This window comes from Thunnus thynnus, chromosome 20 (assembly GCF_963924715.1).
Source record: "Thunnus thynnus chromosome 20, fThuThy2.1, whole genome shotgun sequence".
Lineage (NCBI taxonomy): Eukaryota > Metazoa > Chordata > Actinopteri > Scombriformes > Scombridae > Thunnus > Thunnus thynnus.
This window is the reverse complement of record NC_089536.1, coordinates 21,360,733-21,376,400: the sequence shown is the minus strand read 5'-3', so window position 1 is coordinate 21,376,400 and position 15,668 is coordinate 21,360,733. Positions and strand designations below refer to the sequence as shown.

Below are 15,668 nucleotides of genomic sequence, written 5' to 3'. Positions count from 1 at the left end.
GGCATGTCAATAAATATTTTATAATCAGGATGTTCAGCTACTATTCAATGACTTTCATTGTCTTCTTTGGTGAAAAATGACGATGGGAATTTAGCATGTTATCTTTAATACAGTTATTCCAGTTCTGTCCAACTCCACATAAAACCCCAACAAACTCCCCATACAATCAAAAATAGTTGTTTTGTACGAATTAAAAACATGAGATACATGTTCATTTGTGAGCTTTAGAGGTGTTGGCAGGTGGATTTTTCAGCATTGGAGAGTATGTGCCATGCTAGCTGTTTCCCAGCAGTCTTTATACTATAAACTAGGCAGTGTTGGTTGTAACTTAATCCTACAGACATGAGAGTAACTCTCAGCAACAAAGTAAATACGTGTATTTCCCAAAATGTGGGAGGTTTTATGAAATTTTCCTCAATTTCACAATCTTTCACAGATTTTCAGGGATGTTTTTGTCCCAAGCTGTCAATACAGCATATCAGTACAGCAACGGCACCAAGACGTTTTTCAATGCTTGCTTTATTAGTCTATAAGATGCATGATTCCTGCAAAGCCATTAGTAAAATATGTATTTCGAAATAGAGGAAATAAAACATTTTATCTTAGTTAGTAGAAAACTTTAACAGAAATTAGCGCCAGCATTCTGCTCAGAAGGTCATGATGCATCATCTTCATTTTGGTTGATGAAGGCTTTTCACAAGGTCTTCACAAGTTATTCCTCTCTGTGGAGAGAAACAGTTCACTTCAGCTTGGAAAGTTAAAAGTCCAACATTATAGAAATTAAGATTTTCACATATATGCTGCATTTGATTTGAAGTCACAGACTAAAATTCCTAAATGCCAAATAAGACAACACACATTAAAACTTGTTAATAGTGTAGAGGTTGGGTATGTTCCCTCAAACTGCACCTGACAATGTGTTATCAAATGAACAACATCCTTAAGATTATTGTTGACTTTGGACAGTCTGACAAAAGAAAACATCAGTATAGAAATACAAAACCATCAAGATCAACAAGATTTCCTCGTTTAGGTTTCTTTCAGCTGTAAATTTCAACTTAAACACGTGTTCTCCAGACTTACTTTTTTTAACTTCTCAAGTCTTGTTGTGAGCCAGCTGGCTTTAGGGTCCACGCACCGATAATTGTTACTCTTGGTGACAAAGCTGTAGAGTTAAAAATACAGATAAGAGAAAAAAATGTATATTTCATGAAACCAATTTGCCCCAAGCCATGAAAACAGCATTAACTTTAAAAGCATAGTATGACATTTTAATGTTTCTTACTTTGTTGCTGAGAGTTAGAAGAAAAGGATCAATACCACTTTCCTGTCTGTGCATTAAGTATAGTTCAAAAGCTGAGAGATGATTAGCTTAGCTTAGCATAAACAGTGGAGGTGTGGAGAAACAGCTAGCCCGACTAGCTGAATGTTGTGTTGAATGTATTTTCTCTCTCATAAAGCATTTCCAAAGCTGAGTTTTCTAAAAAAAAAAAAAAAAGGAAAAAAGAAATTGTAACCTGCATTGTTTACATCTGTTTACTTGCAAGCAGTCTAATTCCTCACTGCCTTTGCTGGTACATTGCTGCATATTTCAGTGCATTGCCTGCATTGTGTCAAATGAGGACCTGCTCTTGAAAACATTGCTCCACAGTGCAGGACTAAAACTTATATGAACACAGTCCTGGTCCTCCTGGCTGGATAGGCTACTGAATCTCAACTACAGATAGATTATGTTCACATGGTGCATTTTCCAAGACTGTGTGATGTTGCAGAAGTAACTCTGATATCGGGAACATAAGGTAACTGGAGGTGTAATTAAAGGGGAACTGGACAGCAGAAGAGAAGATGCAATACAGTGTTGCACCACAGCACTCGGTTTGCAACATGTATCTCAAAAATATGTGCAAGATGCTGCAATATTATAGGAAATGTAAAAGCAATGTAGTTGAATGGGGCCGATTTCACACAGGTCAACCAAACGTTTCATTTATTTTTTCAACCCATGTGAGTAAATGGTAAATGGACTGTACTTGTATAGCGCCTTTCTAGTCTTCAAACCACGCTTTCACACTGCGAATCACATTCACCCATTCGCACACATTCATACGCTGAATGGGTACAGGGGCTACCATGCAAGGTCCCAACCTGCCCATCTGAGGATATCTAATCATTTACACACTGATGGCACAGCCATCAGGAGCAATTTGGGGTAAAGTATGTTGCCCAAGGACATGCGGACTGGAGGAGCTGGGAATCAAAACGTCGATCTTCTAATTAGTGGACGACTTGCTCTACCTCCTGAGCCACAGCCGCCCTGAACTGTAAACAGTAGCTTTGTTTACAGTCTATGAAGGTTGAATAGCGTGTATATACAGTATTGTATAGATGTCGTCCTCTTAAACTAACTAAATTAACTCTCACCGTGATTCCTAGAAGTGATTCTGAAAGTTCTTCACATTAAATCTGGTTCGTCTGCTCATGATAAGCTTTGTAAGGAAAACTGATCAAACACAACGCACCACAAATACAGAAAATGAAGCTTGTGTGTCATTGAATACTTTCCCTTACATGTAAGCATGTACTTTACAAGGCAAGAGGTCTTTCTTCTGTTCATAGCAGGCGTCAACAGTCTCCCCGATGGTGGCATTTGAGGTTTCGGTACAGCAGGCAAACGGGATGTATCCCACTTTTGGGGGCTTACCCTTGGTACACTGACGTTGCCCTACAATGCAGCACATACAGACACAGAAAAACATTAGTATAGTAATAAAATACTGTAAATAAATGAGTGCTGCATAGACTTACAAATGCCATTTAGCTGCATTTGTCATCTATAAGAACTCACCAATAGGCACTATGGTATGTGGGTTAAATCATCCAAAACTTACAACTTGCTAATGCATTAACCAATGTGTCTAAAGGATGTTTTGTTTTCCTCAGTTTAAGTTTTGAATTCACACAGTAACCAAGAACATAGAACCATGTGATTAACAGTGATAACTAATAATAAAGCCTCTCATCAGCTATTCATGTTTGACTTCAATTTGTGCCTTAAAACATGTTATTTCATGGTCAGACAGTTTATAAGCATATCTTCAGTTATCATTCAAAAGCTACTTTACTCACTAGCAGTCAAAGCCACACTCACCTTGTCCAGGTAGAAAAAACAGCATGATGAAACATATGCAAGTCAGTCCAAAGCCAGTAGAGAAAGCCATCCTGGGTCCAATATGGTCAACGTGTGTGTACAGTAAAGATCTGGTAATAATGAACCATGAAACTCTTATATTGTCCAGTCACAGAGCGGTTAATCTCTGACTTTCTAGACGAACATTTTTTGGTATAAATGTAGCAAAAAGGAGGAAACACACACCCCCTCATTGCTCATGTAGAGATAAAAGCAACACCAGGTGTCTTTGTGACTGGCTGCTCAATATTCCTCCCTAAAACAGATTCAGTAACGGTGTGACAAATTGAAATGACAGACAAAAAATGTTTTTTAAAGTTCAAACCAAGACCTTTATTGTCAAGCCGCAAGTTGAACCACACACTTAGCTAGCTATACAAAATGAGATTTGTGGAAAACGCATATAATTACACAGACACACACACACACAGGTCACGCTGGTTTTATCAGTCCACCACAGAGAAAAAAAGAAAGAAAAAAACACAACTCTCCCTCCCAAATCTAAAACCGCAAATGTCTGGATCAGGAGATCACAGTGTGATACACAAAAAGCAGGTGGAAAAAAGAACAGAAATTCCTGATGTACCAGTAATTTGGGCTCTTTTTAAAGAATCTGACAATACAACAGTCATTGTCATTTTTAGACTTACAGTGTATTAAAGCAGAAACACACTTCTATCTGGTATTTATCTTAATATGACTCACTTGTATAGCTGCCTTTGTAATTGGGATTTACTGTAAGCCATGACGCTGCAGCATCACTCACACACTCCTGCTAATTCTATCATACGATGAGGGGGAAAGCTGCAAAATGACAGCATATGTCACGTCCAAGGAAAGACCATTAAGACAACAGCTGTTACAGCATTCCAGCCCCATCCCATCCCTGCTTCTGAGAGTGTAAACAAAAGATGAACAGCATAAACATCACCAGATTGCCATTTACTGCAGGGCTACTGTATTATGTGATATTTCTGTCTTTTTGTCCAACCTCCTCTTGACTCTTTATGGCCATAGTATCAGATTCACTGTGTGATTTCTAAATTGAAAAGGACGGTTACAGTAGGAACTGTTTTTTTTTTTTTTAAAAAAAGGACTGATTTAGACCTAAATTATGACCATTAGCACCATTTAAAATCTGTAATTTAATAAAAAAAATGACCCTAGACAGCCCCAAAAGTGGACATGTAGTGCCAGATGGATTGTACTGTAGGATTATTTTAAGTAACGTTTAGTGATGAGAAAACAGAGTTATTTATGTGTTCCCAGGAGTTGCTGATTTGCTCCATGACTCCATGCAAACACTAAAATACATGACAGACCATCAGTATAAAAACAAGATGCAGTAGTGGATTGAACTCAAATTTGTGTGAGCAATTTTTTAAAGCAAGGACATTATAGAACTTTTGACAAAGTATATTTTTAGTCTTCAACTGTATTTTGTTTTTCTGGCATTTGACTGCCTAAATCTACCCATTTTGAATCAAAAAATTGAACTAGGCTACTAATAAAAAGAGGTAACAGATATTTCCATTTGTCAACTGATAGTGTCAGAAAATCCCAATATTTGTCATTCTCAACAAAGAACCTCTACTTAACATTGACAGTGGGTGTAGGAAGCTGCCTTGTGGAGTACAGTTGGAGAGTTTCTCCAGTCTCCACCAGAAAACTGCCATTTACCTTTACAGCTGCTTTAAATGGGATATATGTAAGAATTTTAGTATAAAACATTCAAAAATTAACACATTATCAACAGAATGTGAAGACATAACACTTTTGACGTTATGTCAAAGACGTCTATCTATTATGTTGTAGAGATACAGTCTACTGAAGTTAGCATGCTAACCAGCTAGCCCCGGCCCCGGGTGTTTTGTCTCGTAATACCACTTTGTCCCTCAAGAGGTCACTGTTAGCATGCAGTCTGCCCTCAGTCCAACATGAGAGGGTAGCGTTACTTCTTCTAGATTAGATTCATTCAAGCAAACGTTAGCAATGAATTGATATTGCTATCATACTTAGTCTTAGTCCTAGTAACTTTGTTTGCTAACTAACAGAGCACTGATAAAGCACTATTGATTCGGTGCTCACGTAGTGTAATGGAACAGACATCCCAACTTTCTGGTGATATGCTGCCCCTAATTGGTTTGGAATGTGAAGTATGAATTTGACAGGTGGCCAATTCGTACATATAGCACCTTTTTCTCAGTTTTAAATGAGCATAAAACACTGGCTCTAACAATCTAACCAGGGTACACAGTAGTGGTTTGGATGTGTGACGGTTAACCATAAAAATATTTCTTTCATGTTTGTTTTAAACAAAAGGACACAGCAGACGAACAGATCCAGAAGGGAGGAGGAGGGGTTTCCTGATCTCTAGCGGGAGGAGTTGGAACTGGAGCGTGACCGGTGGCGGCGGCGGCCGGGTGATCGAGACCTGCGACGCACCGGAGAGCGTCGCCGTGGAGACCGAGATCTAGGACAGAAGATTACAGAGGGAGAGCAAGACAAAGGCAGAAGAAGAAATAGTGAAAGTGAAAATTACTACTGAACATTTAAAAAAAAAAAAATTATACACATTTTAGAGTTTGAATGTCATTGTGTTGTGACAAACAGTAAATATATGTGTGGGATAATCTAGGGTTGCACTGATCCCACTTCTTCAGTCCTGATACTGATACCTGGGCTTTGGGTACTGGCCAATACCAAGTACAGATCCGGTACCAGTGTTTAATTAATAAACTGTATGCCTCACAGTGTGGAAGAGACTGGGATCATTCTTTTATGTGTAAGGCAAAATGTAACAAATAAATTCATAAATATAAATTTACTGAATTGTTATTTATTAAAATAACGGTATCCGATACCAGATCAGCCCATTGTCACCACTATCTGAGTCAGTATCGGGCCGATATCCGATATCATTATCGGTATCGGTGCATCTCTGGGATAATCTACATTATTTGTTTCCGAAATGCAGCGCTGCTTCTCCAGCACTGGCGCTCATCACATGCTGCTTACCTTCTCCTCATTCGAGGTGGAGTGCGTCGCCACATCGGAGGTGGAGGAGGCATCCGGCGAGGAGGAGACAGCCTGCGAGGTGGAGGGCGCACTGTAGGAGCCAGTACAGCTGTGACTGTGATCTCCTGACCATCAATCTGACCTGGGAAAAAAAAAAAAAAAAACAATCAAAAATAATCACATTCATTTTGAGACATAAATATAAGTGCCACTCTAGTCTCCTCTACACTACACTTACCTCCGTCCATGTGTTTAAGCGCCTTCTCTGCCTCCTCAGGGGTCTCAAACTCTACATAAGCGTAGCCCTTGGACAGGTGAGGGTGGACGCGGTTCATGGGCATGTCGATCATCTTGATCTTGCCATAGGTGGAGAAGATCTCCTGGATGTGTTCCTTCAAAGACACAACAAGAGATTGCTTTGAAACCTTCCACACAATCTACATCGTGACACAATTATATGTATTCAAATGAGAGTTTTATCCAGAGTGTCATTTCTTTTTACTGTGAGTGGAATATGAGGGAAGTTGGACCAACAGCTTTAGGTAGATTTCAGTCACAACATAAAATAAATGTAGCCTATTAAGAACAGTAGTTAGGCCTAATGTGAAGCCCCATTCAACCACATTATTTTACAATTCCTATAATATTGCAGCATCTTGCAGATATTGCACAGGCACATGTTGCAAACCATGTGCTGTTGTTCACCTCTCTATGTACCTCTTCTGTCCTCATGTTACCTTATGTTCCCAACATGAGGGGGAAAAATGATTAAGATTTAAGACTTTATCAACATTTTTTACCTGTTGTAATGAAGTTGTAAAGAGGAGATTTGTAGATCTCCTAAATATTGGCAGATTTGGGAGTTATTCCTTAAATTAAGAAAGTTTATAAAATGCTCTAACTGCTCATCCTCAAAGAAGCTCTGAGAATTTTTGGCTAGTTAGGAGTGATTTTCTACTCTGAGAAGCTTAATAAAAAACGATCCCACAATTTTTCAAGCACTCTAAGCTGGGTTAATTATGTCTTTTATAATTGCTCATGCATATTAACACTTGTGACTCATTTCTTTTAGACTTTTAATCATGTTCATGGGCAAACAAGAAGCCTGAAATCATCCCACGACAGTCCCTATGTTTTCATCTTTCATCTCTTTTACTGTGTCACTAATTGTTTTTCTATTGGCTCCCTTCTATACAATGAGCATAAATTGTCACATTGTGGGTGTATGATATGTGCTATTGTGTGTGGCTTTGTATCTTGTATTATGTGTCCTGTGTGTTTTTTGTTTTGTTCTTTTTGTTATTGTGCTGTTATATGTTTTAACTGTGATCTGCCAACCTCCTAGATTTATATTAATCAATAACACAAATCTTACTGCTCTTCTTCCATCATGTGGAATTCCAGTGTTTGATCTGTCAATTGCAACTATGAGCTAAAGTTGAGTGATGCTCAGCGTTTAGATATTCCGCGCTGGTCTGTGTCACACGCACACATGCTGTAAACAATCCCATTGGCTTGTGGGTGTGACAGTCGGCCAAGAAAAACATCTGGTAAGATATAGCTGTTTTTTCTTTCCACCATCAAAGTCATTGAATAAATGGGAAGTTCAAAACTGAATTTTGCTAAAAGGTGACAAGTTTGCACCCTTGTAAGATGTTATACAAATACACTTTTATTTGTTCTGGGGTTCCTGAGGAGCTGTGATCACAAGATAATTAATAAAAGGAAAACATTAATTTATAGAAAATGTTGTTTCCTAATCCTTGACACTTTATTTAGGGCCTTTTGTCAGAAGTTACATGTGTTTCATGTTTGGATCAGTCAGTTATGCAGTTTAGGCCACTACTATAAACCAGTTTAAATTGTAACCAAGCACTGTAAACCTGTACAAGTCCTGATTTTCTTGAGCAGTCGCCTTACAGCAATGTGCTCTGAGGTCAGTAGTGTTGTTGAGTATTTACCTTGATGACATTTCTGGTCAGCCGGCCCAGGTAGACCTTGGTGGGTTTAGGAGTGGGACTCCTCCGTCGTCGGTCCCGGTCATCCTTCTTTGCTGATTTAGACCTACAGTTAGTAGCATAATAAGTTTGTACTTCCTCATTATAATAATAATTATAGTACTTCCTGGATGTTGTGTGTGAGGGAGTCAGATAAAAGAAACAAGCTCAATTTTTCGAACTATTTCATAGAAATCAATTCCTTACTTTGAGCGTGAGCGTCGTCTGTTGTTGTGGCGCTGCCGGCTGGGGCTCGGCGAGGACGATGAGGAGGAGGAGGAAGATGAGCGGGAGCTGGAGGAGCCCGAGTGGCTAGAGGCAGAGGAACTGGAGCCGCTGGAAGAGCCCGAGCTGGAACCTGAGCTGCTGCTGGAGCTGGAGCTGGACCTAAATGACAGCAGGTTTCAGGATGGGAAGAACTGGCTGAACTTAAAGTGTTTATCTTTCTCTGTACAAAGTAAATACTAAAGATAAACAGGAGCACAAGTCAGCACATAAAAGACAATACAGAACAGATCGATGACCCATTGTTGAAATTGGGCCACATTTTCTTTTCATTGAATGAAAAGTAAAGCAATATGGAAAAGTGGGACATGGAACAAGCTCAATGGAACATGACAGCATCCACTTTTATTTTGTAAGAACAGGCTCTGACCTGCTGCTCCCGCTGGAAGCACTGCGTCGTGAACGGTTCTTCTCTCTGCCCCGGTCTTTGTCAGCCCCTTCTTTTGTGGTTCCTGATTTCTCTTTACCTCGCTGTTTACTCTTTTCATCCTCCTTCCTCTTTGTTGGTGAAGGCGCCCTGTTGGAGGGGAAGTAAAGAAGACGAGTTAGCCTTTAAGACACTAGACATCACTTAGCCGAGATGAAATCTGACACTTTCACAATATGCACAAATTGATGTGTGGGTATCTATTGTATCTTGGTAGAGGTCTGATTGCGTAAAAATCAATAAATCAAATCATCATTTCAGCTCTTTATCTGCCTATGTTTGTGCCATGTATGTGTATGCCAGTGAGAATACAATATCTATCAAAAACGACTAATTTTAAAACACAAAATATAAACGAAAGATAGGGTTGTTTTCCAAGAATGAGCATGCTGTGAAACCCAAGATGGTCCAACATGTTAATACCATGGCTGTTATAATTAATTGTGCATAATCATACGTCATAAGATTAATTTGAAAACATTATTATGAAACAGTCCTGAAATTTAACACATTCGCGTAATTCGTGATAATTCGTTCTAGTGTCCACTGAAAATAACCAAGATATCAAAATACATTTGCAGAGCAATAAAGTATATTGTCAACTCGCAGCGAATTAACACTGAAAACATTTTGATGCTAACAGTTAGTTAGCTTGACACACACTCGTGCACGTTAGCTGGTGGGTTAATATTAGCTTCATACGTTCTGCAGATAGTGAAATATGCGTCTTTGCAACCAAAATACTGTACTTATCACGACATTATTTCGTTGCTACTTATTGGCCACACTTACATATTATTCTTATAACAAACGCTCATGAAAATGGGGCCGTTTACTTACATCTTTTCACCTATGCGCGACAGGAACAGTCTCACAGAGATGACGTATTGTTGTAGTTCGGTGTAAACCAATCAAAACACCAAACGCACACGGGTAGAGACAGGCAAAAACTGAGGTAAATTTTCCCTTTTTTAGGACTGTCAGGACAATAGTTCTCTACTAAACGGGCTAGTTATGTAGCCCTGTTGATTAAAAAGTTGAATGGTATTAGTTGAACACACAAACACTCCTACAATATCACCGTTAGAACTTTTTAATCGCGTAGGACGGCCATACGATGCAGTTTGCTCGGTTTAGTGTCTGGATCACTGATTGGCAAGTTGCCTGACAATTCTTACTGAGGGAATACATTTAACCATAATAAAAAGCCGTTTATCAGTGGAATATCCATTTCTCTACCTTTTCAAGTAATTTGGTTTCAAATGAGCAAAGACATTTCCAATATACCATATTTTATTTTCAGTTTAAGCTAGCAATAGCTAACTGTAGTGCTCTTAAGGAGTGACAGGTGACAGGCACACATACAGAGGGAAGGTCACAATCGTTTGCTTTTCCTGAGGGTCTGACTGCCATGCTTCAGATGAACTCCACAGGAGAAACTGAGCCAGAGGACACCAGCAAACCCTCCAGCAGTGCCAGAACTCTTGCTTTGACTGTGTGCTCTGCTGCCATCGGAGGCACCTTCCAGTATGGGTACAACATCTCAGTCATTAACGCTCCCACCAACCACATCCAGGGTTTCATTAATGATACCTATATGGAGCGCTGGGGCACAGGCTTGGACACACCCCAGGTGACCCTAGCATGGACTATTATCGTATCAGCCTTCTCACTGGGAGGTTTGCTAGGGGCCCTGCTAGCAGGGCCTATGGCAGTCCGCTTTGGGAGGAAGAACTCGCTGCTTCTGAACAACTCCTTTCTGTTTGTTGGTGCTGTGTTTGTGCTAATGAGCAGAGTGGCAAAATCATTTGAGATGATCATCCTCGCTCGATTTCTAGTGGGGATTAACTCAGGTGTCAGTATGAACGTCCAGCCTATGTACTTTGGGGAAAGCGCCCCCAAACACCTTCGAGGTGCTGTGACGTTTTCATCCGCTGTTTTCACTGCATTTGGGATTTTCTTGGGTCAGGTTGTGGGACTCACTGAGCTGTTGGGAACAGAGCCTCTCTGGCCCTACTTACTAGCTAGTAACTCTTTGCCAGGGTTGATCCAGCTGCTCACCCTACCCTGGTTCCCTGAAAGCCCCAGATACCTTCTCATTGACCGGGGAGACAGGGAGGCATGTGTCCGTGCGCTTGGGAGACTCCGTGGTGGGGAGGCTCCTGTCTTGGAGATGGAGGAGATGCTTCAGGAGCAGCAGCAGCAAGAATCCACAGCCTTAAATTCTGGATGTGCACCATCTGCCAAGACACCGTGGTCTCTCTTTAAGGATCGTGACCTGCGATTCCAGCTCAGAACGGTCATGGCTGCTAGTAGTGCCATGATGCTCTGCGGCAATGACTCCATCTACTTCTATGCTTCCTACATCTTTCTCGAGGCAGGGATCCCTCCAGAGAAAATCCAGTACGTCACTATTGGCACTGGGGCAAGTGAGCTAACTGCGTCTATAATGAGTAACCTCCTGATTGAACGAGTGGGCCGCAAGTATCTTCTTGTTGGAGGATACAGTCTTATGTCTTGCTGGACTGTAGTCTTTACTGTAGCTCTCACACTCCAAAGCCGTGAGGTCGCGGGGATGCCCTACCTCAGCATGGCATGTGTGTTCGCTTACATCCTTAGCTTTGGCTTGGGCCCTGCAGGCGTGACAGGGATCTTACCGGCTGAGATCTTTGACCAGTCGGCTCGCCCGGCAGCATACATGGTTGCTGGATCGCTCATGTGGATCAACCTGTTCTTGGTGGGAATGTTGTTCCCCTTCATCGTCAACAGCCTGGGGAACTTCTGCTTCCTGCCATTCTTGGCTGTGTGTGTGGTGTCTGCTGTGTTTTTGTGGCTCACCTTACCAGAGACAAAAGGCAAAACGCTGGCTGAGATCACTGCAGAGTTTGATAGAAAGAATGGAGGGAAGAAGGAGAGGCCGGAGGGGCAGTTGGATGAGCCCATAAAGGATCACTACCAGCTGGGTAAAGCCTGCTCCTTCACTAATCTAACGCAAGATCCTGACCTTGGTCTTAAGAATGGGGACTGAAATTTGATGTTGTCCAGTAAGAGTAGAAGTGACACATGCGCTTTCAGAGTTGTAATCTGAAGTTTTATTTGTGAAAGATGATCTCTGCATAATGACTGATAATTAAATTTAATTCTGGTTTCATGAGTATTAGGATATCCTGCTCATGCAGAAGTAATGTATCCTGACTTAAAAAGTACTCAAGTATAACTGAGAGTCATCTTTTAAGAGACTCAGTTAATTACTTACCATATGATCACTATGAAGGAGGGAGAGGGGTCCAGACAGTTCATTGATGCTCTTGTCAAGTGATGACAATCTTTTCCCTATATAGATTACTTTTCAAGGAAAAAAAGATTCAAAGCTGAATGAAATAGAAATTCTCCGTAACTGTGTCAAACTTTCCAAAAAACTGCCATACAAATCGTCATTATAAAAAAATTCTACTACAGAAATATACTTAAATAAAAGTAAAGTAGAAGTAGAGTACGGCACCTCTTTGATTGTGTGTCATCCATAAATTATACACTTGTCAGGCTCAATAATAAAAAACGTAACGTGATTAATGTTTATCCATTCACCCACTACCTGGAGAGAAACATCCACTTTGGATTCTTTGATTCATGTATTTGGGAACCAATCACTAATCAATGCACTTTTTATCACCTCATACCGCTGTCATTCTAGTTCTCTGCCAAAGTCTTGATCCTGATTTTGAATTACTGTATAACAAATGGAGCTGCATAACACTTAGGCATACCCACCCTGAATGTCTTGACAATAATAGAGATGTTTGTAGCAGAGTGTGAAATCATTTGAATTGAATGTATCAAATGGTTGCCCACTGTAATTCTACACTGCTGCACTGAGTAGATAAAAATACATGTTTTACATGTTTTCCCATTCAGGGACACAAGCAGGGATATTCCCTTAACCCTGGCAGCTTGAGTGTCTACTCATGTAATTTCCCAGGATGACAGGCCTCTATAATTTGTGGTGGTAATTGTTATTTATGCATCAACTGGGCTATACTTGAACCATATTAATCAATACCAAAGTGCTCCTAGCAACATGATTTAACCACCTCCTCAAATGTTGGTGGTCATGTACTTGATTTATAAATGCAGCTCTGCAAAAAAGCCAGTAGATGTCGCCACTGTCATTGCTTTTTGCTTGCTCTAATCTCTGAGCTCAAATGTAAATCAGCATAATATCAAAAATGAATGACAGATGTGACACCCAGGAGAAGATGACACATTTAAACTCAACAGCTGCCAGCTGACAACCCTTTGCAAGCCTTCTGCATGCCATCTGCCATGGCTTCTGTATATTTCCTCATCGGCCTATATGCCACTTGATTATTTCTTAAAATGAACCAAGAGGCAGGAGATATCCATTAGGCTATTTTATATTAAAGAACCTTTTGATGAAGATAATAACATATATATATATATGTGTGTGTGTGTGTGTGTGTGTATATATATATATATTTCATGACAAATAGTCAGAATCACCCTATTTCCCTAAAAGCATCTGTCCATGTTGAGTTTTAGGCAAAAACAACTGTTGTATATGTTGCAGGAGCTGTGCACTGACTGAATGAAAGTATTTTTATTGTATGACACTGTCTTTCCAAAGCATGGTATGACAATTATTTATGATAATAAGGATTCTGTATCTTTATCTCACTGTAGGATCCTCAGGTTGTATTTTGTAGGTAATACATTTGTTTATTTTTCTCTGGCTACAAAAAAACTGTAGTTATTTAGCCAATGATATTTATTCAGTAAGATATACTACTGTATGTACAAGAAGAAAGAATAAAAGTGCTGACCCACACCATCTCCTCTGTGATTCAGTTAGTTAGATTGATTCTGTCTTTTTGATTCAAAGCACTACTGCTTTCTTAATTACATTTGATCACATTACTTTGCCTCCCTTTGCTCATTGGCATTTTAATCCAGCTACTCCTACCCACTCCTATTAAAACTGTTACTCTCTATTCATGTAAATAAGTGTCGTTTGAGAACATCTCACTGTAAAGAGGTGAAAGGTTCAAGTAAGCTGTTTCATTGGACTCCATTACATCATTTGTGCATAATTGAGAAGTGTGTCCTAGCAGTTGGGATTGCAAGTAGATGACAGGAAAGAGGATTTCTACAGAAGTGTTTGCAATGTGAAGTAGGTTGTGCGTGAGAGAGAATGAGAGTGAAAAATATATTTGCTATAAAAGCACTACAAATCCCAGCTGGAACTGTTTGCTTTTTAAAATCGCCTAAGGAAGTAGAATATTTCTTATACTGATGGCCTTCAATTTGGCCTCCAAAATCCATCAGTCTTTTCTAATAAAGCAACTACACTTCTAAAAATAAAATTCCTGTTGAAGTAGGATTTGGAGATAAAGAGGTTTTCTACCAACAAAACCAGCCCCTGTTACACCTGAAAGATTAGTCTAGTCTTGAAAGACAAAAGTAGACAAAGACAGCTGCAGGTTCAAATACATTCATACCACACACTCTGGTTTGTTTTGGGAGCTGGCTAATGATTTTTAGAGATTTTGTGTGTGTATCAGAGCTTAGGCCTATAATAAACGTCCTTTGGGAAATACACTTATTTGCTTTCTTGCCTAGATCAATACCAGTCTCATGCGTATCCATTAAATATGAAGCTACAGCTGGGAGACCGTTAGATTAGCTTAGTTTAGTGTAAAGACTGAAAACAGGGAAAAAGCCTGATTCTGTCCAAAGGTAGCCTAGATAAATCTACATACCATCACTTCTACAGCAAACCAACTAACATGTTACATCTCGTTGTCTTGTTGTTTAGTAAGTGTAAGAATGACAACTTGTTTTGCAGGGGGTTACAGTGTGTGTGGGACTATGTTTTGGCTGGGAGCAGTGACTTCCTGCAGTCTTGTCGTAACCGTGAGGTTGCCAGGCATCCAGTGGAGACTCCAGTGAACATCATTCAACTGAAAAACCAGCTAAAGATTACAGTCTTAAGTAAAAACAATGTCTGTCACAATGTCTGTAACCTAAAGAAAATGTTGAGAAAATTGTATGTCTCTCTGCTTCATCCTGCCCTCTCCTGATAGCTGCCACAACAACAAACTGTATCTCCCTGTCTGTTCATTTGCTTAAATCCCCTATGAGGTTATTGTCAAAATATTATAGCCACTTTCACAAAGTTTCATCTTTAGCCTACATTTATTTGACAGAATGTAATGGCTAAGCTGGGCTGTAAAAGATAAAATGAAAAAGTGAGGAAGCATTTATCCAATTTAAAATGTAACAATTGAATTATGTTCATTATTTTAGCATTTTGACAACATTTGTACTTTCACTGTCCACCTTCATGAAATATATCTTAATAATTAAGCTCACTTGGCAGCATCCTGCTCCAGAATTATTTTCTTTTTAACACATAATTTCTCAGCACCAACCTTTTCCTTTATTTTTTTGCTTTCCATCTTATGCACAGTACTGTCCAAATTCAGCAGGATAACAGCTGTCTCTGGACAGGTCAGGTCAAGGTAGGGCTGCTCATTTACTCCCCCTACTGCGGATTTCATTGAAATGCAACCACTGTGTTCCTATCAGTGAACTTAAAAGAAATTCTCCTTTGATCTAGAGCTCAGGATCAAAAGTCCCTTTAACATTTGAGATAGAGAAGATATTACATTATAAGTTTTATATTTGACATTTGAACTATTGTCCTGGTTTGTGCCACTTGTGGCAGAGGGCTTTG

At 39.8% G+C, this 15,668-nt stretch overlaps 1 protein-coding gene and 1 pseudogene across 3 annotated transcripts; one reads left to right on the top strand and one right to left on the bottom strand.

The window, feature by feature from the left end:
- Positions 1-4,191: 4,191 nt before the first annotated feature.
- On the bottom strand, positions 4,192-12,229 carry LOC137172513 (RNA-binding protein with serine-rich domain 1-like). 3 transcript variants are annotated; one of them, XM_067576996.1, is made up of 7 exons: positions 12,171-12,229; positions 8,858-9,004; positions 8,410-8,589; positions 8,167-8,269; positions 6,444-6,597; positions 6,206-6,347; positions 4,192-5,660 (listed from the first exon to the last, which is right to left on the bottom strand). In XM_067576996.1, exons 1-7 carry the CDS (start codon positions 12,212-12,214, stop codon positions 5,561-5,563), a joined length of 870 nt encoding a protein of 289 aa, XP_067433097.1. In that variant the 5' UTR covers positions 12,215-12,229; the 3' UTR covers positions 4,192-5,560. The 3 variants fall into 3 exon arrangements, with proteins under 3 accessions (XP_067433097.1, XP_067433099.1, XP_067433098.1); XM_067576998.1 differs by lacking the exon at positions 12,171-12,229 and adding an exon at positions 9,755-9,838; XM_067576997.1 differs by lacking the exon at positions 12,171-12,229 and adding an exon at positions 9,707-9,758.
- LOC137172512 (solute carrier family 2, facilitated glucose transporter member 11 pseudogene) lies at positions 10,122-13,764 on the top strand (annotated as a pseudogene).
- Positions 13,765-15,668: the final 1,904 nt, after the last annotated feature.